This window comes from Macrobrachium rosenbergii, chromosome 51 (assembly GCF_040412425.1).
Source record: "Macrobrachium rosenbergii isolate ZJJX-2024 chromosome 51, ASM4041242v1, whole genome shotgun sequence".
Taxonomy (NCBI): Eukaryota; Metazoa; Arthropoda; class Malacostraca; order Decapoda; family Palaemonidae; genus Macrobrachium; species Macrobrachium rosenbergii.
The window spans coordinates 45,462,022-45,489,083 of record NC_089791.1 but is presented as its reverse complement, the minus strand read 5'-3'; the positions used below and the strand labels follow the sequence as shown (position 1 = coordinate 45,489,083).

Genomic DNA, 27,062 nt, shown 5'->3' with positions numbered 1-27,062 from the left:
GGGTCCGTCACTAGTACTGCGTCTCTCGCGAACACCGTCCAGTCGACGAGGTCATGCCAGTTTAGAAGCAACAGGTGCACGACGGTTTTGTTTACACAGTGATCGTGTTAGCCTTCTTAAGAGTTCCTCTCGCGATGGGAATGCATGCGTGCGTGAGTACGTGTTCGTAAGTGAGTGATGACACCCAAGAGCTTTCCATCAGGACGTCTCGACCGCAGCCTATGGATTGACGCGTATCAATTTTCAGCAAGGTCAAAACTCCTGCTTATAATCAACTCTGGAAAGACGATCTACCCATCGATGGAAGCATTTTGAGTTGAGGTATGTTTAGAATCTAGGTGTAGATTGTACAGTTTGCTCTGCTGTTATTGTTTTTGTGATTTTCAACAGTGATTTTTAAGTCTCAGTTAAAGAATACGCATAAAACGGACATACGCATGCCGAAGGATATCTGACCTTCAGGTCATCCCTCAATATAGCGTAAATGTTCATGTTTAAATGTGACAGGAACATGAAAAAGCACAATTGAAAATAACAAAGTACAGAGGAACAATTTAAATGAAAAAATAAACACTCGCGTGAGTTTTCCGAACACGACGCAATTGTGAAGGAGTGTCCGTGCGTCTTAACATTCTTGAAGTGACTATTCCAGGAGGGTGAGGAGGAGGACGAGGAGGAGGAGGGGGAGGAGTGGGGGAGGAGGGAGGAGGAGGGGGAGGAGAGTCACTGCCGAAGGACGTCTTGAGTATCGGCCACGGGGTATTAGGGTATACTGGTGTGGTTCGATGTTGCGTATCGTCTTTCCCGGGCACGGGAGATGAAAAACGTCGTGTTCCAATTACCTGCTGCAGGCAGAAGTAGTTGTATGTTTACCGTCATGACACAAGGAATTTATCTTCCTTTGTAAACTGCAACAATCTGTCACATTTGATTAATCATCACTTCAGAATCTATTCATTTCAAAGGACCCTCCCAGTCTATGTTGGTAGCTACCCAACATCACAATAACAACGTTTTTAAAAATTACCAAAAAAACTTGCTATTTGCAAACGCAGAGAGTTGTTTTCAAACTAATCAAAACTTCCAATGCACACCATCCAAATGATAGTTCCTCATTTCATAACTTTATAAAGGGACATACTCTTGCCTTTGGGGAAAAGGTATTATATATTCAGATATGTTTGAATGAAAAGTTTGATTAATCATTTTCAAATAAAGTGAAGTCTTTCCAGTCATCTGGTATATGACTATTTCCAGTTTACTAATGGGTCTACAGGTCCATAAACTGTTCGATTTCAACATTAAATATCACGAAGAAAAGAAAAACGGGCATCAGTCACCCAAAGGATAATAAAACCCACGATTCGACCTTCGAACTAAGAAAAATATTTCGCAAGTTTACGCTGCAACGTAAAAACACCCTTTTAAAGAGAAATTTGTACATGACGCCTGCCATTTCAGTACAGAAATAGTAACAAATTACGCCTTAGGTGAGAGAGAGAGAGAGAGAGAGAGAGAGAGAGAGAGAGAGAGAGAGAGAGAGAGATCCAAGTTTTTCAGTACTAGTATTTGACAACGCTTATAATATAAAAATCTGAATTTTTAACAATGTATACATACTGTATATAGTCTATATATATAATATATATGTGTATATACAGTATATATATTATATGTATACGAGCTTGTTGGCACGCTACGAGCGCTGGAACTCGGTGCTGCTGTCTCCCCTACCCTCCCGTTCCCCTACTTACCCCACCCCACCAGGAGCGGACAAACAAGTTTGCAGGAGGAGGGCGGATGTCTCTCCTACCCTCCCGTTCCCCTACCTACCCAGCCCCCACCTGGGACGGACAAACCGGTTTACAGGGGGTTGGGGGCTGTGTCATGTCTCCCCCACTGTCACCCGGGGGAGGACAAACAAGATCAGGTCCACTCGGATTTTATTATAATAAATATATATTATATATTTATTTATTTATTTATGAGGGTACCTCCAGGTGACAGCCTTCCGGTTCTCAGTAGGTCTTTACGAATGAGGCTGCTAGTCCCATGACCTGCCCTGAATTGATCCTACCCAGCACAATCGAAAAGCTACCGGGTTAAATAATTACCCCCTCGGGTCCACAGAGGCACAAAGTGATTTAATGAAAAGTGTCTGAAGCTTTCTGGAACGCTCAGGAATCGAATCAGCTCGAGCACCTCTGGTTTCCAAGAAGTTATAATCAGCCTAATAGGTAGAGGCTAAAGAGGAAAAAACGAGACAATATTAGCTGTCATATTTATCCTTTAAATAGTGAATTCATGATGTACCCAGGATATAGGCTAACTTCCTTGATAACTGCTATTTCACATAATCCACTAACCGCTACGAGAACGCAAGGCAGTTTCTCATCAAATCAAATCCCGCCCCGCCCCTTCAACATACAGCAATGCTCATCTCTTCTGCAGGCATTTGCTCACTTTAAATATATATATATATATATATATATATATATATATATATATATATATATATATATATATATATATATATATATAATATATATATATATGTAAATATTATATACATTTGCTCACTTTAAATATATATATATATATATATATATATATATATATATATATACATATATATATACTACACTTATATACTGCCTTTTAGCAGATCGTAGGACTACTGACAAAGTGTGTGTCATATCGCACAAAGCTGCCTTTTCAGCACTGATCGTAGGACTACTGACAAAGGAAAATACACACACACACACACACACATATATATATATATATATATATATATATATATATATATATATATATATGTATATATATATATATATATATATATATATATATATATATATATATATATATATATATATATATAATGTCATACCCCTTCCATTTCAGTTTTCAGCAACATAGGGAAAGTGTTATTTTTCTGATATATCATTGTTATCACAACATGCACTTATTAGAGAGATAATCACAACTGATATCAAATAAGCTGAAGTAAACCGCAAAGATTCTGCACAGATCAGTATGACTACTTTGTTGAGGGAACCAAATAAAAAACAAATAGCTACTTTCTGACTGGTTCTGTCACAAAAAAAAAGAGACAGACAGGTAGAGCCAGACAGACAGACAAACAGAAAGAAAAGTCGGAGCGGAATAAGGGCGGGAGGTGGAGGGTGGGGGGGAAGGGGTAGGGAGGAAGGTTGATAGGAATATTGATAACTGCTCCCCGGACATCGCTTTACAGGCGGCCGAAAGTGACAAGGGTCCTGTAGGCAGGCGCGACACCGCCCTCCCGCCCGGTACTTAAATGGTGGGTTTATCCTTTGTTGGGAAGTCATAATGAAAAGAAGGGCGCGGGGTTTACGGCGTCCCGAGAACACAGCCACAGTGTAAACAACCTAGACTGATTTTTTTCCCTCCCAAGTTTTTTTTTTTTTCAGACGATGGTGTTTTTTTTTTTTTTTTTTTTTTTGCGCGGTTCGCTTTCATCCTGGACACTCACTCGGACTGCCTTATCGGGCGAGTCAATTTCTCAAAGCCATTACCTGACGACACTGTCATTCTTCAGGTAAGGAAGCTCTGAGGCTTAAGCCCGCGCGCAATTAAAGGGACGATTATGCATAATATATGCGCCATGTCCTAAACAAGCTTGTCGCGGATTTTTCTGACTGGGGAATAATGAAATGTGAACGGTAATGGGTTAATACTTTCGCTGGCATGCGTTTGCCTTTCCAAAATGTTCGTTCTGAATTCCTACACAGTTTACTGCATCTTCAAAATCAACAGTTACAAGTAATGCAAATTGTACTAAGGCCGAAACACCACTATACTTAATTTCAATAAAATAATATTGGACATAATACTACCTTAAAGCCTGGAAGACTTCAGCATAGAATTGGGATAATACTGATAAGAAAAATAACTGATAAGTTAATTTTAAAAAACTTCAGCATAGAATTAGGATAATACTGATATAAAAATAACTGATAAGTTAATCTTAAAAAACTTCAGCATAGAATTAGGATAATACTGATATAAAAATAACTGATAAGTTAATCTTAAAAACTTCAGCACAGAATTGGGATAATACTGATAAGAACTGTTAATCTTTAAAAACTTCACATAGAATTGATATACTGATATAATAACTTTTAAAAAAACTTCAGCATAGAATTGGGATAATACTGATATAAAAATAACTGATAAGTTAATCTTAAAAAACTTCAGCATAGAATTAGGATAATACTGATATAAAAATAACTGATAAGTTAATCTTAAAAAACTTCAGCACAGAATTGGGATAATACTGATATAAAAATAACTGATAAGTAAATCTTAAAAAATGCTGTTCGAAGTTGAGTCTAAATGAACAAATAATAAAGAAACTCGTTTCGTTTGGGACTGGCTCTGCGCTACTGAAAAATGAGCCATCTTCTACCTTAATTCTTACAAAATATACAACATTTAGTGGGCTTTTCGATGATGGTGACCATCCTACATGTCTTTGTTATATATATATATATATATATATATATATATATATATATATATATATATATATGTATGTATGTATGTATGTATGTATGTATGTATGTATGTATGTATATATATATATATATATGTATATATATATATATATATATATATATATATATATATATGATTATAATCACTTTGTACGTGATTCATTTATAACACACTACCATAGGTGAAAAATAAGACCTACACCCTGTCTCTCTTATTTTTCACCTGTGGTAATGTGTGATATACTATATATATATATATATATATATATATATATATATATATATATATATATATATATATATATATATATATATAAAGAAGAGAGAGAAAGAGAGTGCTCTAAGGGGAGCGGAAAATGGAAGACCAGATTAACCGGCTGACTCTTGGTTTCGTAATGTTCACAGAGTAATTAACGTAGGAAGCAATGACTCTTAGATAGAGGCTCAATAAAAACAAAATTTAAAAATACTGAAAAATTAGCCACGAAGTTAACTCTGAATGTGGATGTTTATTATGGCATGAACTGTAACCTGTAGTACCTATTTTCCTTGACTTTTGCCTTTTCAATCCATTTCCTATCATCCAAAATTGCTTAACCAGTACCTTTCAAGATTCCAAAGACTTGAGGATACCCTCCATTTTCAAGTTCCAAAGCTTCGCAGACTTTTTTTCCTCACTCACTGATGGGAGACTTAACAGGACCTGCCCATGTAGGAATGACGGGTTCCTTAATATCAAATGGACGGAGACAACTGACAAATCCAATACACGAATGCATCGGGAAGTCTACAAGAGTATTATCGGACGGTTAACCAGCCACGTTGCCAATAAGGACAAAACAAATTTTTCATCCCCTTAAAGGGATCGGGGCATTGTTCTTCTTCGGCGTGCCCAGACCCTGTGTCGAATCGTCGATTTGAAATGGTTATGCTACGCTCCTCTACTCCATCTTATTACCTTCGCCAGTGGTTGGTTGCACTGTCTCTGGTACAATAAGGTATTAAAACAAACTGTTTTTGGAACCATGTGATAATATAAAATTGTTTCTGGTACAGGTGGATTTAAAAGACAAATTCGTTTACTATTTTATCTTGTAGGTTTAATATAATTGTGGGAGTTATCGTGACTCGCTACATATGCGACTTTGTTTTTCGAAGGTGTCTTCATATATAATTCAACTGTAAAGCAAGCACAGAGTTCCGTGTGTGTGTGTGTGTGTGTGTGTGTGTGTGTGTGTGTGTGTGTGTGTGTGTGTGTCTGCCACCTTTACCCTTACTCTTGTTTTGAACCCTCTTTAAAGAGTGAGCTAATACAAGCGCGCTGTACACACACACACATACATGCACATATGTATATATATATATATATATATACATATATATATATATATATATATATATATATATATATATCTTATATGTAATATATATACTGTGTATATGTGTATATATATATATATATATATATATATATATATATATATATATATATATATATATAGTGCGCGTGAGTTTGTTCAAGCATATCGCATTAGAAACCTTTTTCATCATACTATCATTCTGATGTCATGTATACGTTTATGAAATTAATATGGAAAACTGGAAAGCAACAACAATACCAAAGGAGGGGAAGGGTTTCAAACAAAAAAAAAAAAAAAGAGGAAAGGCACTGAAACCAAAAAAGGAAAAAAATACTGAATTAGTATTATTATCCTAATATCTTATTAAATCACTGACCCACTTATTATTTTCCTCACGTCAGCCTTTCAAAACATGATACTCCCATAAATATATCTGTAAACACATTAAAGACATATTCTTCTCCCATATGCAACGAAGCTAAGATTAAGATCATGAGTTTTATATAAGCTATGTACAGTACGTCTGCCATACGTAGCAGTAAATTTACTTAGGAGTTTATTTACCCAATATCCGAGAGAGAGAGAGAGAGAGAGAGAGAGAGAGAGAGAGAGAGAGAGAGAGAGAGAGAGAGAGAGAGAGTGCTTACGTACAGTCATTCCGTACTGTCATTTCCGCCCTGACCCAGAATGGTGCCGTTCCTTTTTTTTTTTTGTAGCATTTTAATTAAAACTTTCTAACACACCCACTCAACATTTGGGTTTTTCAAATCGTCATAAAATGTAAATTCAATTACAAAGATATCCCAACTGTTTTGTTCACGACATACTAAACTAATTTTATAATACATCAAGGATCTTTTGTTCGAGTCGTGCCTTTCTGTGTGAAACGTTTTAATTAAAAATTTCCAAAACACCCATTCAATTTTTGGGGTTTTTCAAATCGTCATCAAAATGTAAATTCAATTACAAAGATATTTAAGAAGTTTTGTTTACAACATACTAAAACAACATACTGAACTATCATCATACACCAAGGATCTTTTTCCAACGGAAACCAAAGAAAGGTTGAATATAAGGTTTGATAAAGGAATGCTTATTTTAAAGGGAAGATTCTGTACATTTGGTCGACTGGTTTGATGACAAACAGGCATCACAGAGCAAAGGCCATCGACACCAAATAACAGAGCAAAGGTCATCGGCACCAAATAACGGAAATTTCATTGGGGAAAACCTACACTGGTGAGAAAGAAAGCACTAGTAATGAAATAAACAATAAACGAACTCGTTTACATACAATGTAATTATATAAATATCTAGATAACATAAAAGAAGAACAAGGAAGTCAGACACGTATAACTTCATCACAGAACGCAGAAGGTTACTCAGAAATGGAAGACCTGAACAAAGAAGGCCCACGATATGAAAATCGTCTGGGTGCACAAAGTCAAAGGGGATATTTCATTACTACCGATGAGGAGAGCAACGAACAATGGGTGCGGTTCAACAGAAAACACGTTCATTATTTTCTGTCAAATAAAAGGCAGCAAGTCCTCCGGTCTCCATTCTGCTAGTGCACGCCGTACACCAACAAACGGACGTACACTAGGTAACTTTTTTTTTCCGTCTATGACGGAGTATATTACACCAATGCATTTGGTTCCAAGTTCAACTATTATAGGTGAAATACACCTTAGGATTATCATGAACATAATAATAACAAAAACATTATTCAGCTATATACTTTTACTATTCGTTGACATACTCAAATTCCTAAGGTGTGTGTTACAAAATCATTTTGAATGAATTGTGTATGGTTGCAGATTAAAGAAAATTGTTATTAAATATAAGGTAAATGTTGTATGATGAACATTTGTAAAATAAAAATAATAAAGGAAAGACAAATTTAAGATAGGTTTAAAGTGAGGTACTGAGAAACATTGTTACAGGAAATTTCATGTAATATTGCAACTCGAGACTGTGTATATTGTACACCGAACATTTTTAAATAAAAGATAAAAAAAAAACTCATTCTTATGCAATGCTCACATAATGTCATAATTAACGATAAACGCCATTATGACATAATAATCATCTATTATCAATATTTGCATTATCTAATTAATGACTTAAGAGTAAACTGATTAACGCATCACGTTGTTAAAATTAACTACTAATGCTCTTTCTGTATTGCCCATTACCTTCTGTTACTTCTTTTGAATGAACGCCGCATTATTTGGAAGCTCGAATTTCAAATTAATGGCCCTCGTGGGCTTGTTCTACATGAATAGGTGTCACCTTCTGAATAATAATAATAATAATAATAATAATAATAATAATAATAATAATAATAATAATAATTGAGAAATGTCTTACCTGTGGATGACCTGAGCTTATCAGATGAGGACGTCATTCTTATCACAGCCTCGGATATCCGCTGCAACCGCTGGCCAGACAAGTGGTCGAGCTGACACCTACAGGAAATCAAGAGGATACGCTTGAAAGCAAGCAACATACCAGACGGTAACGTTGTTTCCGAAATGATTCAGAACGGGAAATGATTGCAAAAAAAAAAAAAAAATTTATATATATATACATATATATATATATATATATATATATATATATATATATATATATATATATATATATATATATATATATATCCGATTTTATTAGCCCATTTTTTCAATATGCAATGAAAGTATCAGAGGAAGTGGAACGACAGCCTTATCTTAATCATTATAAGTCTACAGCACATATTTTTATTTACGTATTTATTTATTCGTTTGTACATGTCTCTCTTTCATCGTTTATGACAAACAATGACTGCACCCATTTCAGAAATGTTAGATGGCATTCAGATTCTTAACTGAAAAGGGCTTCAACATTTTCCATCACCACAAAGCTCTTTCTACAAAATACAATCAGTAAGGGCTTAGTTTCACAACGATGCATAAAGGAATGGATACGGGTCTTCAGATGCACTGATAAACAGACACATTTAGCAACCTGTATTTTCGGAGCAAGCACAGGTATGCATGTATAGTGTATTTCATGTGTTGAATCTTGTCCCACGTAATTTTACCACATAATTTTACCACATACAGTGCATGTTCACAACTTTACATCCCGATTATGACAGGTATAACTAATGTAACGTACGTTTCGACTTTATACAATGTTATTAAGAAACATTAAAAATGAAGTATTTAATTTACAGAAGGCTCCAATTCAACCATGACAAGAAGACATCACGATCAAAAAAGGCTCCCCCCAAAAAAATCGACAGTGAAAATATGCGATTTGACTTCGCGTACCGTACATGCAAATTGCTTGATCAACAGACATATATTGCGTCAGACTCCCAATAGGGCAGGAATTTATGAGGCCACATCCTGTGCAGTGTTGATTGTGCAATATGGGAGGGAAGGAGGAATCCCAAGATGGCCAAATAAGATGAGGTGCAGAGGTCGATAGAGACACTAGGGTTGGGCATCTCTTTTTCGTTCTAACTCCTTATAACATATGTATATATATAAACATAAATATGTAAAACACAAATATTTATATATACTATATATATATACATATATATATATATATATATATATATACATATAAATATATATATATATATACATATAGTTCCTCATCAGACGGGTTGGTATCGTTCTGGGATAGCAATCTGCTGCGCCAACGTTCGATTCTCCGACCGGCCAATGAAGAATTAGAGAAATTTATTTCTGGTGATAGAAATTCACTTCTCGTTACAATGTGGTTCGGATTCCACAATAAGCTGTAGGTCCCGTTGCTAGGTAACTAATTGGTTCCTAATCACATAAAATAAATCTAATCCTTCGGGCCAGCCCTAGGAGAGCTGTTAATCAGCTCACTGGTCTGGTTAAACTAAGGTATACTATTTATATACATATTAATATATATATATATATAGATAGTTATCATATATATATATATACAGTATATATATATATATATATATATACCTATATATATAATATTATAAATATAAATAAAAATCATCGCCTCCAACGCCAAAAGTGCGACGCAAGGGGCCAATGTGACATTCCATCTCTTTAACTTTTTTGCGCTTTATCGTCCACAAATCTCCACCTATCTCCATCCTCCCGTCTCAGTTCTCATCCAAGTAGGTCTGGGTCTTTCAACTCTTCTGGCACCTGCCATAGTCTGGGACAAAGGACATGTCCACAGAGAGAGAGAGAGAGAGAGAGAGAGAGAGAGAGAGAGAGAGAGAGAGAGATTAAGGTACCTCGCTGTGACTCACTTGACGGAAACACCATTTTGCTCCACTCAGCTAACTTCCTTCCAAGGACCTTCCTTCCTCCCAGACGAGATCAAGACACGAAACCGCTTTTAAGCGCCTCGCCTGCAGAAGACGCTGACAAAGGCCGCGTGATTATGAGCAACGCAGTAAACGGCACATCCTGTACAGTCCTTCGTTGCCCTAATAATAATGTACGCCCTAATTCAAGGCAGCACAGTTGGCCCCCTGAGGCAGTTCATAGTGGCAGTGGAATGAGGGGAAGGATTTACCGTAACTTGTGGATTTTCGTTCGTTTTCAAATATCAGGTAGGTTGCTGTTGGTACAATTCGAATGGCATCGATGCCTTTTTCCATGATCAGGGTTGCGAATGCTATCGGAATAGTAGTTCTTAAGGTTTAGTTAGAATCACTTTTTCGTCTTCAAATATATATATATATATATATATATATATATATATATATATATATATATATATATATAAATATATACTGTATATATATATACGTATATATACCGGTATATATATGTGTAGTATATATTTGAAGACGAAAAATGTTCTTATAACTTAACCTTAAGAACCACTTATAATATATATATGCATAATAATATATATATATATATATATATATATATATATATACATATATATATATGTGTGTATGGTGTGTGTTTTGTATGGTATATATATATATATATATATATATATATATATATATATATATATACATATATATATATATATATATATATAATATACACATATATAAACAATATATATATATGCGTGTGTGTACACATAAATACGTGAGGGTTACAAGCTGAAACTTTAAAATGAAAGTTATGCCACAGACGTTGCTTGAAAGGAAAAAAATTAAAAGTCACGAAAGCAGTCATAAAGATTGTAACAGTCGTACTAAATACTGTTTTTTCCAAGTTTTCCTCCCTAAATTACAAAATAAATGTTCTTAAGTAACTGGGCAGGCGAAAAAACTTCTCGAAACGTGGTGCAACTGTGCTGAAGCAGTTCACCGAAACATATTTTCCTCATATGTAAGTATTGTTCGATATGTGTATTTCCCTTTTTATTTGTGCGGATCTAAAGCAGTTCGTGAATGTATAAATATATGCACAATTACATTCATCTATTATATAAAGCAAACTACGACCACATGACTTTCCAACTGATATAAATGAAGTATTATAAAAGAAATATCTCCTCCTTTGCATCGAAAATTATCCCAACTTATCGAACTGCCATGATTTACAATTTACTATTCGATGCACCTTCATTTTTTCCATCATTTTCTGGGCATCCGGGAACATTTTTCCGTCAATTTCTGGACTTCCGGGATAATTTTTCCAGCATTTTCTGGACCTCAGAGAACATTTTCCCATCACTTTCTGAACTTCTAAGAACACTTTCCCATCATTTTCTTGACCTCAGAGAACATTTTTCCATCATTTTCTGAACTTCAAAGAAAATTTTTCCATCATTTTCTGGACCTCAGAGAACATTTTCCCATTATTTTCTGGACTTCTAAGAACATTTTTCCATCGTTTTCTGGACCTCAGAGGACATTTTCCCATAATTTTCTGAACTTCTAAGAACATTTTTCCATCATTTTCTGGACCTCAGAGAACATTTTTCCATCATTTTCTGAACTTCCAAGAACATTTTTCCGTCATTTTCTGGACTTCCAAGAACAAAGTATAGTAAAGAATTATCTCCCTTAACCGAGGATATTTATAGACATCCCTTCGTAGTTGTCCTGTAAATATACGATAACTTAACTTATCTGCCTAACAACTTCACCCTTATCAGTATCTTCCTCTACCATTAGGCCCTGTTTATCAGTGGGTGTTGTCTCTCACAGTCAGTGCTCCCAATTTCCGAGCGGATTCCTCATTACAGCTTCACTTGTCTAGTGAGAAAGTTGTGCCCACGTCTTATTCCTAGTCAGTGACATTTACGTTTGTGGATATTTCGTCCCGGATATCTCAAGGTGCATATTTGGGATTTTTATAAAGGACAAGAGCCCGTGCTGCTGCTGCTATAAGACCACTTTAGTCAGATATAAATTGCGATAGCTACAACTATTAGACTAACAGTCGAAACTGTTTTGTTTCAGTCTTGATAAATTCAGTAATCGAAAAGCCATTTTAATAGCGATTTAGGTATCCCTATACAGTAATTTATATGTTCCTAAGATTAGTACATTGTAGTGTGTTCAAATTATCTGTATATTTTACGATTTCCCAAATCTGTGTGTATTAATGTTCCAGTTAACCGTAAATCCCGGTGGCATTTCGTGTCTCCTGTACAGCGCTTCTATAAATCTTTGATGTGTAACACCAATATACATTTGCATAAAGCAATTTCTCTTTGCTCTGTGAATAACTTCATGGCTTTTTGCCTTCAATGATACCTGGTACACACTATGGTACCCTATCTCCACACTGGCTCAAAAAGGATAGAATGAAAAAATGAAGTGTGCCCTATAAAAGGAAACATGAAGTGTACCATACAACTGCGAGTAACTTATATTTCATTGTAATTTGAGGCAGGAAGTCACTGGCGCCACAAAGTAACCGTGAGTTGATTCATATCATGTGCTTTCTAATGTCAATCAATTACGTTTTATTTTGCTTTGTAATTTCCTTTCTTTTCTTTCAGTTCTCATCTCCGGTTTTACTTTCACTCCTTTTGGTTTTCTGTAAAAGAAAACTACTGTGCCGGCTTTGTCTGTCCGTCCGCACTTTTTTCTGTCCGTCCTCGGATCTTAAAAACTACTGAGGCTAATGGGCTGCAAATTGCTATGTTGATCATCCACCCTCCGGTCATCAAACATACCAAATTGCATCCCTCTAGCCTCAATATATAAGTTTAAATTTAGCCATAATCATGCTTTTGGCAACGATATAGGATAGGCCACCACCGGGCAGTGGTTAACGTTTCATAGACCGCGGCTCATACGGCATTATACCAAGACCGCCGAAAGATAGGTCTATTTTCGATAGCCTTGATTAAACGCTGTAGCGGCTGTACAGAAAACTCGACTGCCCCGAAGAAACTTCGGCGCATTTTTTATTACTTGTTTATTCTCTTGATTTTCTTTTTAGTGCTACGTCGGTTTTGCGTTTTGTTTCTAAACCAGTTTCTTTTATGTTATTGTGCTGTTATGCTGGCGAACCTCCTTAATTTTTCTTCTGGTAGTTCTGCTATAAATGATCAGTTATCAGCACCTTTAGGAGATACAATTCTAATTAACCTGACCCTCAACGCAGCCACTGACTGGACAAGGGTAACCGTCTATAAGGGTACTAGTTTTTATATTATTAAATGTTATCATCATACTACTAATAGTAGTAGTAACCAATTCTATTATTAGTATTACTATTAATCTTGTTGTTGTAATCATTATCTCCACCTCGCTAAAATGCAAAAGGAATTGGAATATAAAATTTTGGCCAAAGGCCAAGCGCTGGGACCTATGAGGTCATTCAGCGCTGAAAGGGAAACTGACAGTAAGAAGGTTTGAAAGGTGTAACAGGAGGAAAACCTCGCAGTTGCACCACGAAGCAATTGTTAGAGAGGGTGGAAAGAAAGAGAGTATGAATGAAGGCACAGTAAACAGGAATGAAAGAGGTTGCAGCTAGGGGCCGAAGAGACGCTGCAAAGAACCTTAAGTAATGCCTTCAGTGCGCCACGTGAGGTGCGCTGACGGCACTAACCCCTTACGGGGTAAAGTGCAAAAGGAAATTGCTCTTACTAATTCTCACGCAACGCCTCACCCTGGACCAGACGAAGTGTCCTGCGCAGTGGGGAATTTCTTTCGTGAATGTCACGTGGAGAATCTTTGGGGAATTAGTCTGGTATTTAAAATACGATTAAGCCCCGCCCCGTCCCCGCCCCGCAGCTTCCTTTCTCTTAACGCTGTTATTTCGTCTTTCGAGATTTGGTGACTTTTCTACGTATTGAACCGTTGGTTAGAGATTATTTTGGTTTATTTTCAACATTTTCTTGGGCATGTTGTGACAGATAGACAGGGAGACAGAGATATCTACAAGAACAGATAAAGAGAGAGAGAGAGAGAGAGAGAGAGAGAGAGAGAGAGGTAAATATTTCTTCTCTTACTCGAAAGAATCTAGGACCTTTTATTTGGCCTTTAATATCTGTGAGAGAGAGAGAGAGAGAGAGAGAGAGAGACTGCAAGCCAAATAAAAGTGTTCTAAACTCTTTCAAAGTCACAGAAGAAGTATAGACATGTAAATACGCCGACAAATTGCTTGAGAAAGATGGAGAGAAATTACAAACCAAATAAAAGGATTCTGAACTCAATCGAGGTAAGGGGAGAAATATAGATAGGTAGGTAAACTGCTTATGAGAGAGAGAGAGAGAGAGAGAGAGAGAGAGAGAGAGAGAGAGAGAGAGAGAGAAGAAGAAGAAGAAGAGGATGCCGATTAACTTCCAAATAAAGATACTTAATCTCTCTCCGGGCACCCTGCTGGTTTCAGTGCAACTTAGCGCACTCGTAACATATTATTTACTTCTTCAAAAACCATCCAACGGCTCGAGGAATGTCAACTTATTATCCGGCGAGAGCTCCCTGCAGACATGGCTGGTATTAAAGACACGGCTGGTATTATACGTAAGTGAAAAGATAAACTCAAGATTACTGCCGAGACCGGATATGCTGTCAGAGGAAGCTGATTGGCCATATATTTATCTATTTATTTTGTTTACTTATTTATTTCTCTATTTATTTACTTATTATAGGTTAGTTTTCTTAGTGATTTATTCACTTCTCATCATTTCTGGTTCGTTACTTATCTGTTTGGCTGCCCAGGAAATTTTCAAGACTTATCGAAGTGCATTTTCGATCTGTGCGCATTTGGGCATAAGTTTTTAGTTTTGTGTAAAAGAAAACTATTGAGATGGCTATTTGTCTGTCTGTCCGCACTTTGTCTGTCTGCCCGCACTTTTTCTGTCCGCCCTCAGATCTTAAGAACTACTGAGGCCAGAGGGCTGCAAATTGGTATGTTCATCACCCACCATCCAATCATCAAACACACCAAATTGCAGCTCTCTAGCCTCAGTATTTTTTTTTTTTATTTAAGGTTAAAGTCAGCCATAATCGTGCGTCTGGCACCGCTATAGGTGCTAACAAAGCATGCCACCACCGGGCCGTGGCTGAAAGTCTTATGGGCCGCAGCTGAGAGTTTCATGGACCGTGGCTGAGAGTTTCATACAGCATTATGCGCGGTACAGAAAACTCAACTGCGCCGAGGAAACTTCGGCGCATTTTTTACTTGTTCGATATTGCCTTCTCTTGTTAAGTTTTGCATCAAAACTATCGTTTTTAACATCTCGAGATTTTGCTTATTGCTACGGGCTGCTACAGGAGCAAGAGCCATGTTGGTATAAGGCCACTTTAACTGACAACATAATAACTTTTCTTATCGACTTCGAGGAAGACTGTCGACGATAACCCAGAACTACAACAGAGATAAGGTTCAGCTGCATTTTCAAAAGAAACGCGAGTTCTGACGGTATACTGATCAGGGACATTTGTAACCCGTATATTTTGCATGAATTATTGAGAACTATAGTAGAGTTTAATTATATATATAAAATCTTAAAGTTATATATGTATAGATAGACAGATAAATAGATAGACAGATAGATAGAGATAGATAGACAGACAGATTTATACAGGTATACACACATTTCATATATATACATACATATATATATATATATATAATATATATATATATATATATATATATATATATAAATATATAATATAATATACTGTACATACATACATTATATATATACATACACACACACACACATATATATATATATAAACCAAAACTGCAGACGCTGTAAATGTGTGAGAGAGAGAGAGAGAGAGAGAGAGAGAGAGAGAGAGAGAGAGACCCAGGTCACGGTATCTTCATTTTGAAAACCAAACATGGAGAGTTTTCACCTTTCCTTTTTAGCGTTTCGGAAAATATATTCAAGGCAACAACGACTGCATATTTGGAAAGTCTTCGCCACAGGAGTCCCAGGGTTTTCATGATCACCCGAGAAGAAGAAGAAGAAGAAAAAGAAGAAAGATGATAATAAGGATATGAAGGAGAGAAAATGTCTCTGGTGTTACTAAGAACCATTCCCGTTTGCATCAGTCTTTCAAGTTTGTTAGGCGAGGAAAGATGATAATATTGATAAGAAGGAAAAAAATTCTCATGCGTCATTGTGACCTATTCTCGTTTGCATTTCTCTAAACTTTGTTTCCAGCATTATACAAGTTTAGTTTTATGAAGCTAGGGAGAAAACCTTGTCCTATTTTACGAACGAGATAGAAGAGAACCAGTTTTCACAGTTAACCGAGAGTAGCATTAATGTAAAATTAAGGATACAGAGAAATAAGGAAAAAGTATGAAAGAATTATCTGCAATTTTAATGGTTATTACACTGCCGTTTTTACATACGTAAATAAAGCCTTTGATGCAAGCATTCATCTGACTAGTATCCACTTGGTATAAAAAGCACTTCAAATAAAATTTAATTTCTTTGCTATTTTGTCTTCATCTGAGTGGCTGCTTTACCCTTTATTTATCATTATTTGATCATTATTTTGATTCTCTTAACGTAACTTTTTTCTTGCGTGTTTTCAGATCCATGTTTATTGCTAAGTGATTAATCAGTCATCATTCTAAAGTGTTTGGATCAAAATTTATTGGTTGTCTTTTACACACGATTTCAACTTTGCCACCGTGATTGAACATTCATCTAAATTTAAAAGGCACATTCTTCTATGAGAAATGAGATATACAGCCTTTTAAACATTTCCAAACAACCATTTTCATCATGCTCGTGAATGCAATAATCTTAAAACGCTGCTCAGAAATACCGGACGGAAAACCACGGCGACTTTCCCAAACCGTAAATGCAAATATGAAAAATTATATCGTTGTCGGTAAATTCACCTAGTCACCGTTTTCTGCTGCTGAGGCGAGGAGTATGAACGCAAAATACACGCTTTATGTCACCGAGTACTTGAAGGAATTGCATCTTTGGAAAGGAAGGAAAAAGGAATATAAGATTTAAGCCAAAGGCCCAGCGCTGGGACCAATGAGATCATTCGGCGCTGGAAGCGACATTGAGAGTAAAGGAGGTTTTCAAGATGCAACAGGAGGAAAACCTCGCAACTGCACTATGTAACAATTGTTATCAAAGGGTAGAAAGTAGGATGGAAGAATGAGAATATGAATGGAGATATAGTCAAATTAATGAAAGGGTTGGCAGCTAGGGGCCGAAGGGACGCTGCAAAAAACCTTAAATAATGCCTACAGTGCACCGCGTGAGGTGCACTGATGGCACTGCCCCACAACGGGGCATCTTTGGAGACAATGTTAAAGGTTTTGTAGTCAATTCATACAGTTTGCAAACCGTTTGATATTTCTTATTAACATGAGAACGCAATCTGGAAATGTATGATATTTGTGCAACATGAATGGCGCCGTGTAATGAAGTTTTAGCATTCAGCATTCCCTCTATTTTCCTAACGCCGCCTTCTAGAAAACGACTCATTGATGAATATATTTCCCTATTCATTAATTATTAATGGATATAACTTATGCTGAAATAAAGATGCTTATTATTATATTATTATTATTATTATTATTATTATTATTATTATTATTATTATTATTAACTCCATCTTTCACAGGTTCCATTCGAATTATCACGGCATCATGCAGGTCGAGTACACGGAGAGTGGTGATAGTAAAGTAAGTACTAGTACATAATTGGCATTATCCTGTGAAATGATAACATCGACCCTGTGACGACAATACCTTGTTGTAACTAGGTCAACATTGTTCTGTTATAATGTGCATATCTAATACCATTCAAAGAGAGAGAGAGAGAGAGAGAGAGAGAGAGAGAGAGAGAGAGAGAGAGAGAGAGAGAGAGAGGTTCATTGTAAAGAAATCTGGAATAAGAAATGAATAAGAATTTGCGATACTTATGTACAGTTATTTACACTCTTTCACACAAGTAAAAAGAAATCTTGGCACACATTATACTTACACATCCACACAGACACTGTACATATATATATATATAGTGTATACATACATATATATATATATATATATATATATATATATATATATATACCTTACATATAATATATACATATACACCCTCTATTCTTTCACCAGGATGAGGGAGACAACCCAGAAGATTGCGACGTCTGTTCGTGTCCCTTCAACTCCGAAAACCGCAGACCTCGATGCCTCCCCTGTTGCCACACCTTCTGCACACAATGCATTGCCAAGATGATTGTGTTGCGGCACGTCTCGTGCCCCAAATGCCGTGAAAGACACTATGCCACCAGTGCCAGCCAATTTCCGGCCAATTTCAGCCTGGAATCCCTCATGAGGAAACTGAAAGCAAGGCAGGTGTCATCTTTCGGAGGTGACGCGACATTACCTGGAAAGACGGAGCCATCGAGTAGAATGGAGGAACCTGAACACTCAGTCAGACAGCAAATCGAACGCGTCCAGAACCTGTCTTCGGTTTACCGTGAAATGGGCGACAGACTGTCAGAGAGCAAAAGGCGCGCGAGCGCACTCATCAACGAGCACAAAGAGCAGCTGAAGCGAATAGAATCCGAGGAGCTCAAGCAACGTCGTCAAGGTTTTCAGAAACTGTCCGAAGAGAACGCAGCCGTTTTACTCCTCCTTCAGGAAAAGCTGGAGTGTTTGTCAACGCTGAGCCAAGAAGGTATTGAGAAATGTCTCGGCTTGACGGCTTCCCTTCTCAGCCTGTCCCTGATGCCCACCCAGAAGGAAAAGATGAACCAAGCCCTGGCCGAGTGCGACCGATGCATTTGCATACAAGACGCCTGGCTGGAAAAATGCAAGGTCACCCTTTCAGACGACCGGGCTGCCAAGGCGTCACAAGAGGTGGGTCTCTGACACTTTTGGGAATTGATACCTGGAACAACACCAGCAGTAACAACAATAGTTCATTGTTTCTGCCTTTCCTGCACTCAGGCAGGTAGAGCTGGGTGTGAGATAACCTTACAACTTTTTTTCTTATCACTTCAGCACTGATAATACATAATCCATGAATTCGTTGGAACAGCTATAAAATTTATAAATAGTTATTACATAATTAGGTTTTTTTTATGTCTTTGCATTCCTAATAATTCAAACCTATAAATACCGCATTCAACAACATGTACGGAAATACCTTAAATTCAATTACGAAAATTACAATTAAATTCAGTTACAAATGTTACCAGAATACTTTATTAAATGAAAAGAAAATATGGAAATAAACTAAATATCCATTTAGTTATCTCTTCTTCTTTCTCTTTCTTTCTTCTCTCTCTCTCTCTCTCTGTGCCTCACAGGTGTTGGCAAGGACCCGGGATGCTCTGTCTGTGACGTCTTTGACAGGCGACATCGAACGTTCGCGCCATTCATCATCCATTAAGGTAAGACTTTGTCTTTTCACTTAGCTCTTTCTCCCTGTTCAGGAGAGCGGCGCGCAGGGTTATTAATGGAAATAGCCAGACGTGAAAAGGAGAGAGAGAGAGAGAGAGAATACAGGAGCAAAAGAAGTATTTGCAGTCTCGATTTAAAACTTTAATGTAGAAGAGAGAGAGAGAGAGGCAGAGAGGCAAAGAAGTATTGGCAGTCTCGATTTAAAATTTCAGTATAGAAGAGAGAGAGAGAGAGAGAGAGAGAGAGAGAGAGAGAGAGAGAGAGAGAGAGAGAGATTTAGTTGAAATAAAATAATAATATCTAAAGATATCATTGCTTAATGAATATGCTGTGTCATATTCGTATTACTTCAGATGATAAAAACCTCTGAGTGGTTCATTGATTCACCGACCAACAAATCGACGCCTTGAAGCTTCATTTTATCACAATGATATTCAAATTAAGCTTAAGTAGGGTCTCGTAACTTTCGCTAACATTTACAGCTTGACTCGGCACAAGAAAAAAGAAAAACAAAAATACATTCGCCCTGTCGAGAGATAGAGGGAGGTGGGGGGTTCATGGGTGGAATAAGGGGGTTGGGGGAAGAGTTAGATCTTCAGAAAGAAGTCAGGAAGTAAATGGCTATTTTTATTTCAATTTTTCCTTGGCGTTCCGAATAAGATTGTCTTCCAAGCGGAGACCAATCTTGGCCTAGACTGTATGTCACAGACACAGATGTGGTAGCATAAAATTTTTTTTTAGAAAGTGGGTCTTGACTCCAAAGAAAGCTACAGATTCGGCCTCTTGAAATATAGGATGTTATATGAATCAGCAAACGAGGAAGCAAGGGCAGAACTCCAAAGCAGGGTATTAGGAATAAAGAAAGAGTAGTAATGAAAAAGAGGAAAATCAATTTCAGGAAGCCTCCGAGACTTATGAAAGGAAATATTATTAAACCAGCAAAATAAGAAAATAGTTTCCAGTAACATCCAGGCAACCATCTTCTAATACTATAGCTATACCTACAATTCAATGCTACTTTAAGAACCCATGATCCATTGCCATTTTTTATATTATATCTGCTGATTTATGCATATACATTCAGCTGTTTGTTTATTAACTCTTTCTGTATTTATCATTTACACTTTTTTAACTTGTTTCACATATTGACGAATTCATGGAAGTTACTAATAATAATAATAATAATAATAATAATAATAATAATAATAATAATAATCAATACAACTTCCTCTGGCGAAAAACTCCCAGTGATTGTCTCTTCTCCAGCAAAAACCTGACCAACAATTATCTGATCTCTTCAACTCTTCAACAGGTGGAAGACCTCTTGGAGATGGGGGAGGGAGTAAAATCCCTTCTGAAAGACGGTCGAGTGTTTGCTCTACACCACAAGACAGGAGAAGGAGAAGAAGGAAGACCTCGCTTCGCCAAAGTAAGCCTCCATGGACAGAAAGACCTTTGCCTTCACCACCTCCAAGAAAGGGAGGTTCCACTGGATGCTACAATTCTTTCAGTAAGTCGCGTCAATCGGTGTTGAGCTTCAGTTTGGTTTGCTTGCCATGAAAAGCTAGGTTGGACAAAAGATTTCCCAGTGGTGTTAGTAGGTAAAAACCGCATTTGCAATTGAGTATTGCGATTAGGTTTGCTTACTTCCTTATAAATATATTTGTGGTTTATTACTGCCGTGAAGTTTACTTACTTCTTTAAAAAATATACATATTTAATTGAATATTGCAATTAAGTTTACTTACTTCTTTAAAACTATACATATGTAATTGAATATTACCATTAATTTTACTTGCTTCTTTACAAAAATATATATTTATCTAAATATGTAATTGAATACTACTATTAAGTTCACTTACTTCTTTAAAAATATAAGTTAAAAATTTATTTTTCTTTAGAAGTTGTATACAGTATTTAAATAACGCGACTGAGTTCGCTTATCCCCAAGAAAAATTTAAAACCGAAACAAAACATTTTTTAATCAATTATAGTCAAATCTTTCTAAACTCTTAGATATTTTCAATCACGCAGTCTGCTGGCTTTCATGGCCTCGTTTTGGTAAGTTGCATCTCAAAGCAGATTCTCAAGGATTGCTAAATATTTAAAAAAACATCAATTTTTAGTTCTGTAAATGAATACTACTGAGATGACTTTGTCTGTCCGTCCGCACTTTTTCTGTACGCCCTCAGATCTTAAAAACTTGAGGCTAAAGGGGGTACAAATTGGTATGTTGATCATACAACCTCCAATCATCAAACATACCAAATTGCAGCCCTCTAGCCTCAGTAGTTTTTATTATTTAAGGTTAAAGTTAGCCATGACCGTGCGTCTGGCAACGCTACAGGACATTCCACCACCGGGCCGTGGCTGAAAGCTTCATGGGCCGTGGGGTTGCTATTATAGTCACAAGTTGTGACTCCCAAAGGTTGTTGCTAGTCACAAGTGGTCATCTAACCATTCACTGACCAGACCTCCGTTTGTTAGAAACAACACCTGACTACGTTAGTAAAACAAGACTTTCTCTCCTTTCCTTGTTAAAAATTCCGATTCTTAAACTTACATAAACTTTCCCTTTTCATTCTTTTGATAAAGCGATGTTTTCTATTACTTGAAAGGAATAATCATTTCACCTTTCATTCACGAGTACACAACGCTCAGGTGAGTGTGTGTTTATCAAGCAGTAACTTCGGAGCAAATATTTACTGAAGCCCGAGTTTAGATGACATTTGAAGGTCAAAGTTCATCGTAAGATTAAAGGTCAAAGTAGTCGGACGATGGAAAGACATCGAGGAAATGTACGAAGTGGAAAAAATATGATGACAAGACTCAAAAGCTTCTGGATACTGAATTGACTTTCTAACTTCCTTTTACGTATAACAGAATTCAATTACTCAGGCGACAATATGAATTTAAAATGAGAGAACCTGGACTTGGACTTTCTTTCGGTGAATGCCGATCTGTTCTTGAATGTCGGGGAAATCTCTTCTTACAGTTCTCGACACTCCTCTTTCATCATAAGCAGCTAAATTAAATTTACCAGCGAAAAGGGTCCTCTCGGACTCGCGTAATGAGTGCATCAATTAGATTTATAGACTGATTTGAATATAGAGTTTAGGCCACGGGCCAAGCACTGGTGCCTATGAGGTCATTCAACGCTGGAAAGGAAATTGAGAGTAGGTAGGCCTGAAGGGCGTAACAGGAGGAAAACCCTCGCAGTTGCACTATGAAATATTTGTTAAGAGGATAGCGAGGTGGAATAAAGATAATATGAATAGAGGTACAGTAAAAGGAATGAAAGGGGTTGCAGTCAGGGGCCGAAGGGACGCTGCAAAGAACCTTTAGCAGTGCCTACAGTACACCGCATGAGGTGCACTGACGGCACTAACCTCCTACGGGAATGTTTATGAAATTAGAAAAAATTCCTTTTCCGCTTCCGTTGAGAATTAGTGTAATTTATGTACTTGACACAGTAATTCCCTTAGCTCCTAGTTATTATAAAGGAAAAAGTTCAATGAAATACCTTAAACATTTTCAAAACCGTTGCTAAATTCAAATGAAAATCTAATCCATACTCTCACTTTATTTTTAAGATTTATAAATTAAATTAGAAAACCCTTCTTATGTAGAGAGTTAGGGTGATTTATGTACTTGAAACAGAAATGTCCTTATCTTCTGATTAATATATGGGAAAAAATTAAATGAAATATAATGAACAATTTTAATATTGTTGCTAAACTCAAATTGAAATCTAAACCGTACTTTCACTTTTTTTTAAAGATTTGTAAATTAAATTAGAAAACCCTTCTTATGAAGAAAGTTAGGGTAATTTATGCACTTCACATAGAAATGCCCTTAGCTTCGGGTTACTGTACTGGAAAAAATTAGATGAAATATCATGAACATTTTTAATGTAGTTGCTAAACTCAGCTTAAAATCTAATCCACACTCTCTCTCTCTCTCTCTCTCTCTCTCTCTCTCTCTCTCTCTCTCTCTCTCTCTTTTACAGTATAACGAAATCTACAAGCTCGCGGACACCAAAGAAACAATAACATTCCTGGACTTCGGCTGGGACGGCGCGGAACACGGCCGAGTTCAGATACGCTTACAACCTGCAGACACGGGGCGAGCCAGGCAGTTCGCCCTCCTGTGCACGGGCCTCTGGGGCCCGACATACGCCAACACACGCCTGCTGGCCGTTGGTAACCGAGGAGCTCCTTCGGAGTTCGTCAGGGGAGGCGACTATCAGCACAACAATGGCACAGGGGGGGCCTCGCTCCTTCCAGGCCTCAAACGCGGCGGCGAATACTGGAGACGGCAGGTATCGGGGTCGGTCATGGCGGCCGGCAGCTGGGGAGACGCCTGCAGCGCCCAGTTCATCATTAGCACAAGGAATCCCGGATCAGCCCAGCGGGACGACACCATCTTCGGGCAAGTGGAGGACGGCTTGCCGGTCCTCAATGCAGCAATCAAAGATGGCCGGATCACCAGGGTGAATGTGACTGACTGCGGTATTATGATCCCGCTGTAATGGCCACTTGCAGTCTGCTTGGCAGACTTAATCCCAACATCTACAGATCCTCCGACACCAGAACGTCGAGGGTGATATTCTGCCTCTCGGCGGGAGACGCATTCGGTAGCCTCCGCTAAATGACATTTTCATCGCGAATTTGCATACGTTATCTCCGTCTCCATCTGATCTCTGTCAGTTGAGGAAATTCAATTTTGGGAGAATTCGGCTGGAGGGTACTAATGGAGTTACCCCTTTCTCGGTGTGTGTTTGTGAGAGAGAGAGAGAGAGAGAGAGAGAGAGAGAGAGAGAGAGAGAGAGAGAGGCCTATTTTCACCTGGAAGAACGAAAGTATCGTCCAAATAACGATGTGAATTGAAGTTATGGGTATAATTTACGATGATGTCTGTGAGAGAGAGAGAGAGAGAGAGAGAGAGAGAGAGAGAGAGAGAGAGAGAGAGAGAGAGAGAGAGCCATATTCACTGGGAAGAACAAAAGGATCGTCCAAATAACGATGTGAATTTCATTTATCGTTAAGATTTATGAAGATGTCTTCCAGTCCCACGTCACACGAACCTCCACCGGGCCCCCACCCACCACATCCCCAATCCTGCCCATAATATTCCCCCACCCACAGCATTCTGTTCCCTAGGCTCAACCTCATCTCGTCTGCATGGGGTCAATTAACAATAATCATTCAGAAGTTTTAACAGAACCAGTATTCAGACCCCGAATAGGATCGAATAAAGCTGAAAATATTTGGATCAGCTTTTGCAATGCATGTTAATGGCTGGAAATAGACACGGGGTGCGGCATTGTACACATGCCTTCTGTTTTCCAAGAGTTTTAAAAACATTATTAACTCCGGGTTCGAGACGATCTTCTTTAATTGGTAAATATTTGAGATAAACGCTTTTACCTAAACAACGTAAGTGGATTTGACAAATGAAAAATAGCCTTTAATTTCAGCACATAAATGTACAAACATACACGAAGGAACTTTAGAATAACTAGTGATGTAATGTCAATATGGAAATAAAATAAGGAAAATGCTCTTCCTGTTAAGGACATAGCAATAAAAGAAATAAGACAAGAATAAGAAGAGGAATCAGTGAAAAGAAAATTTATTTCCGTATATTAAACCAAAACCTCATTTTGTGCGGCCTCCTGTTGATTACTGAACTAATTTAGAATGTGGCAAATAATTTATATAAACTTTAAAAACTGCTTTGCTGTAGGAGTATTGCTGCTGTTAATAAAGTTCATTATTTAGTATTGCTGCTGTATATAAAGTTCACTATTAAATACAGCTGCTGTAAATAAGTTCACTATTTAGTACTGCTACTGTAAATAAAAGTTACTATTTAGTAATGCTACCGTAATTAAAGTTCACTGTTAAGTATTGTTGCTGTATATAAAGTCCACTATTTAGTACTTTTACTGTAAATAAAGTTCATTATTAAGTACTGCTGCTGTAAATAAAGTTCACAATTTAGTATTGCTGTTGTAAATTAAGTTCACTATTTAGTATTGCTGCTGTAAATAAAGTTCACTATTTTCTCATGTAGTTTCAATAAAATCCTTTCTATCTTTTTACTTTGCCGTTTTACAAGGAATCCTGCACAGCAGAGAATAAATGTATAAAGCATGACCGACTGACAGATGTGTACTTATGTTACTGTATATACAACCACGTTAGCTACAAGTGCACAAAAAACTATAACCAATAAAAAGTTCTTAATATTAAATATTAGTCATCCAGAAATATAACCCTACGCTTAAGGGACTTTCATAAATAATCGCATCAATGGTCAATGTCTTTTATAAATATAAAAAAATTATAAAAAAATGAATTATCACATTCTAATGAAGCAATGTTTTGTAATTAAATGACTCCAGCATCAAACCACGTTTAATTTCAGGGTCAATTATCCAGACAATATCAAAAGCAACGACGTCACTCCGACTGAGTGACTAATATGGCATCATCCCTTATCTTATCGCAGAGCCAACAGTAGCCCTCGAGATGCTTAAGCCACTGACCTTTATTCTTCATATCTGTGTAATGAGTGGATACGGTTTGATTATCGGTCACCAGGCAATCAATGGGGGAAAAGTTAATCACATTTGTGACGTCTGGAACCACTAGGGAACAACACACTTGATATTACATTAGGAAAATTTTTTGAATGGATTGAAACTTATCATGAGACTAAGAGAGACAAAAATTAAAGCTTATCACTCGAACACATAACCGAAAACAACGAAGTCACAACCCCAACCACAACAATGGCGAAGACAACAACGACAACAACAAAAGGGTGAGAATCCCTTTTAATTTCTCCCTTCTTCTTTTTCCTCATCGAACTGCGTCTGGGCCCTACATGATTTGGCACCCGGTACTAAAACAAGCGCCCCCAGAACAGGGGCCCACAGGGGAAGGGGGGTGTAGGAAGAGAGAGAGAAAGAGAGGGAGGAGGGGGGGGTCGGGCCCTCGGGAAACCATTAGCTGGGCGGCACATAGCCCCAAGATAAACACCCTGACAGGTAAGACAGATTAGTAGGCAGGACCCAAGATAACACTCCTGTTGATCACTGATGGAACATGATCTACATGAGAGAGAGAAGCCCTGTCCAAACACAGCTGTACGCACTGGCGTAGTAGAGTCTGTGGGGAGCGGCTACCTACCTAATGCTCAACCAACCCCCAAAACCCACCCCACACACAATCTAGGCTTTTCCCTATCCTGCAAGACTCATTTTACATAGACTCAGCACTTCAGAAGTGTGTTACAGCGGTTGTCACGCATATAGG

At 37.3% G+C, this 27,062-nt stretch overlaps 1 protein-coding gene across 5 annotated transcripts; it reads left to right on the top strand.

Annotated features, from left to right (window-relative positions):
* On the top strand, positions 1 to 25,807 carry LOC136833361 (uncharacterized). 5 transcript variants are annotated; one of them, XM_067095395.1, is made up of 7 exons: positions 12,098 to 12,209; positions 15,325 to 15,469; positions 17,949 to 18,009; positions 18,445 to 19,191; positions 19,644 to 19,727; positions 21,050 to 21,247; positions 23,747 to 25,807. In XM_067095395.1, exons 3-7 carry the CDS (start codon positions 17,974 to 17,976, stop codon positions 24,266 to 24,268), a joined length of 1,587 nt encoding a protein of 528 aa, XP_066951496.1. In that variant the 5' UTR covers positions 12,098 to 12,209; positions 15,325 to 15,469; positions 17,949 to 17,973; the 3' UTR covers positions 24,269 to 25,807. The 5 variants fall into 5 exon arrangements, with proteins under 5 accessions (XP_066951495.1, XP_066951493.1, XP_066951492.1 ...); XM_067095394.1 differs by lacking the exons at positions 12,098 to 12,209; positions 15,325 to 15,469 and adding an exon at positions 1 to 321; XM_067095392.1 differs by lacking the exons at positions 12,098 to 12,209; positions 15,325 to 15,469 and adding an exon at positions 10,376 to 10,511.
* Positions 25,808 to 27,062: the final 1,255 nt, after the last annotated feature.

Excerpts from the sequence above, each read along its gene's own strand:
- LOC136833361 (XM_067095394.1), top strand. The coding sequence starts at position 17,974 with ATGCAGGTCGAGTACACGGAGAGTGGTGATAGTAAA. Across the intron at positions 19,728-21,049 it reads GCCATTCATCATCCATTAAG|GTGGAAGACCTCTTGGAGAT; the intron begins GTAAGACTTTGT and ends ACTCTTCAACAG. Across the intron at positions 21,248-23,746 it reads TGGATGCTACAATTCTTTCA|TATAACGAAATCTACAAGCT; the intron begins GTAAGTCGCGTC and ends TCTCTTTTACAG.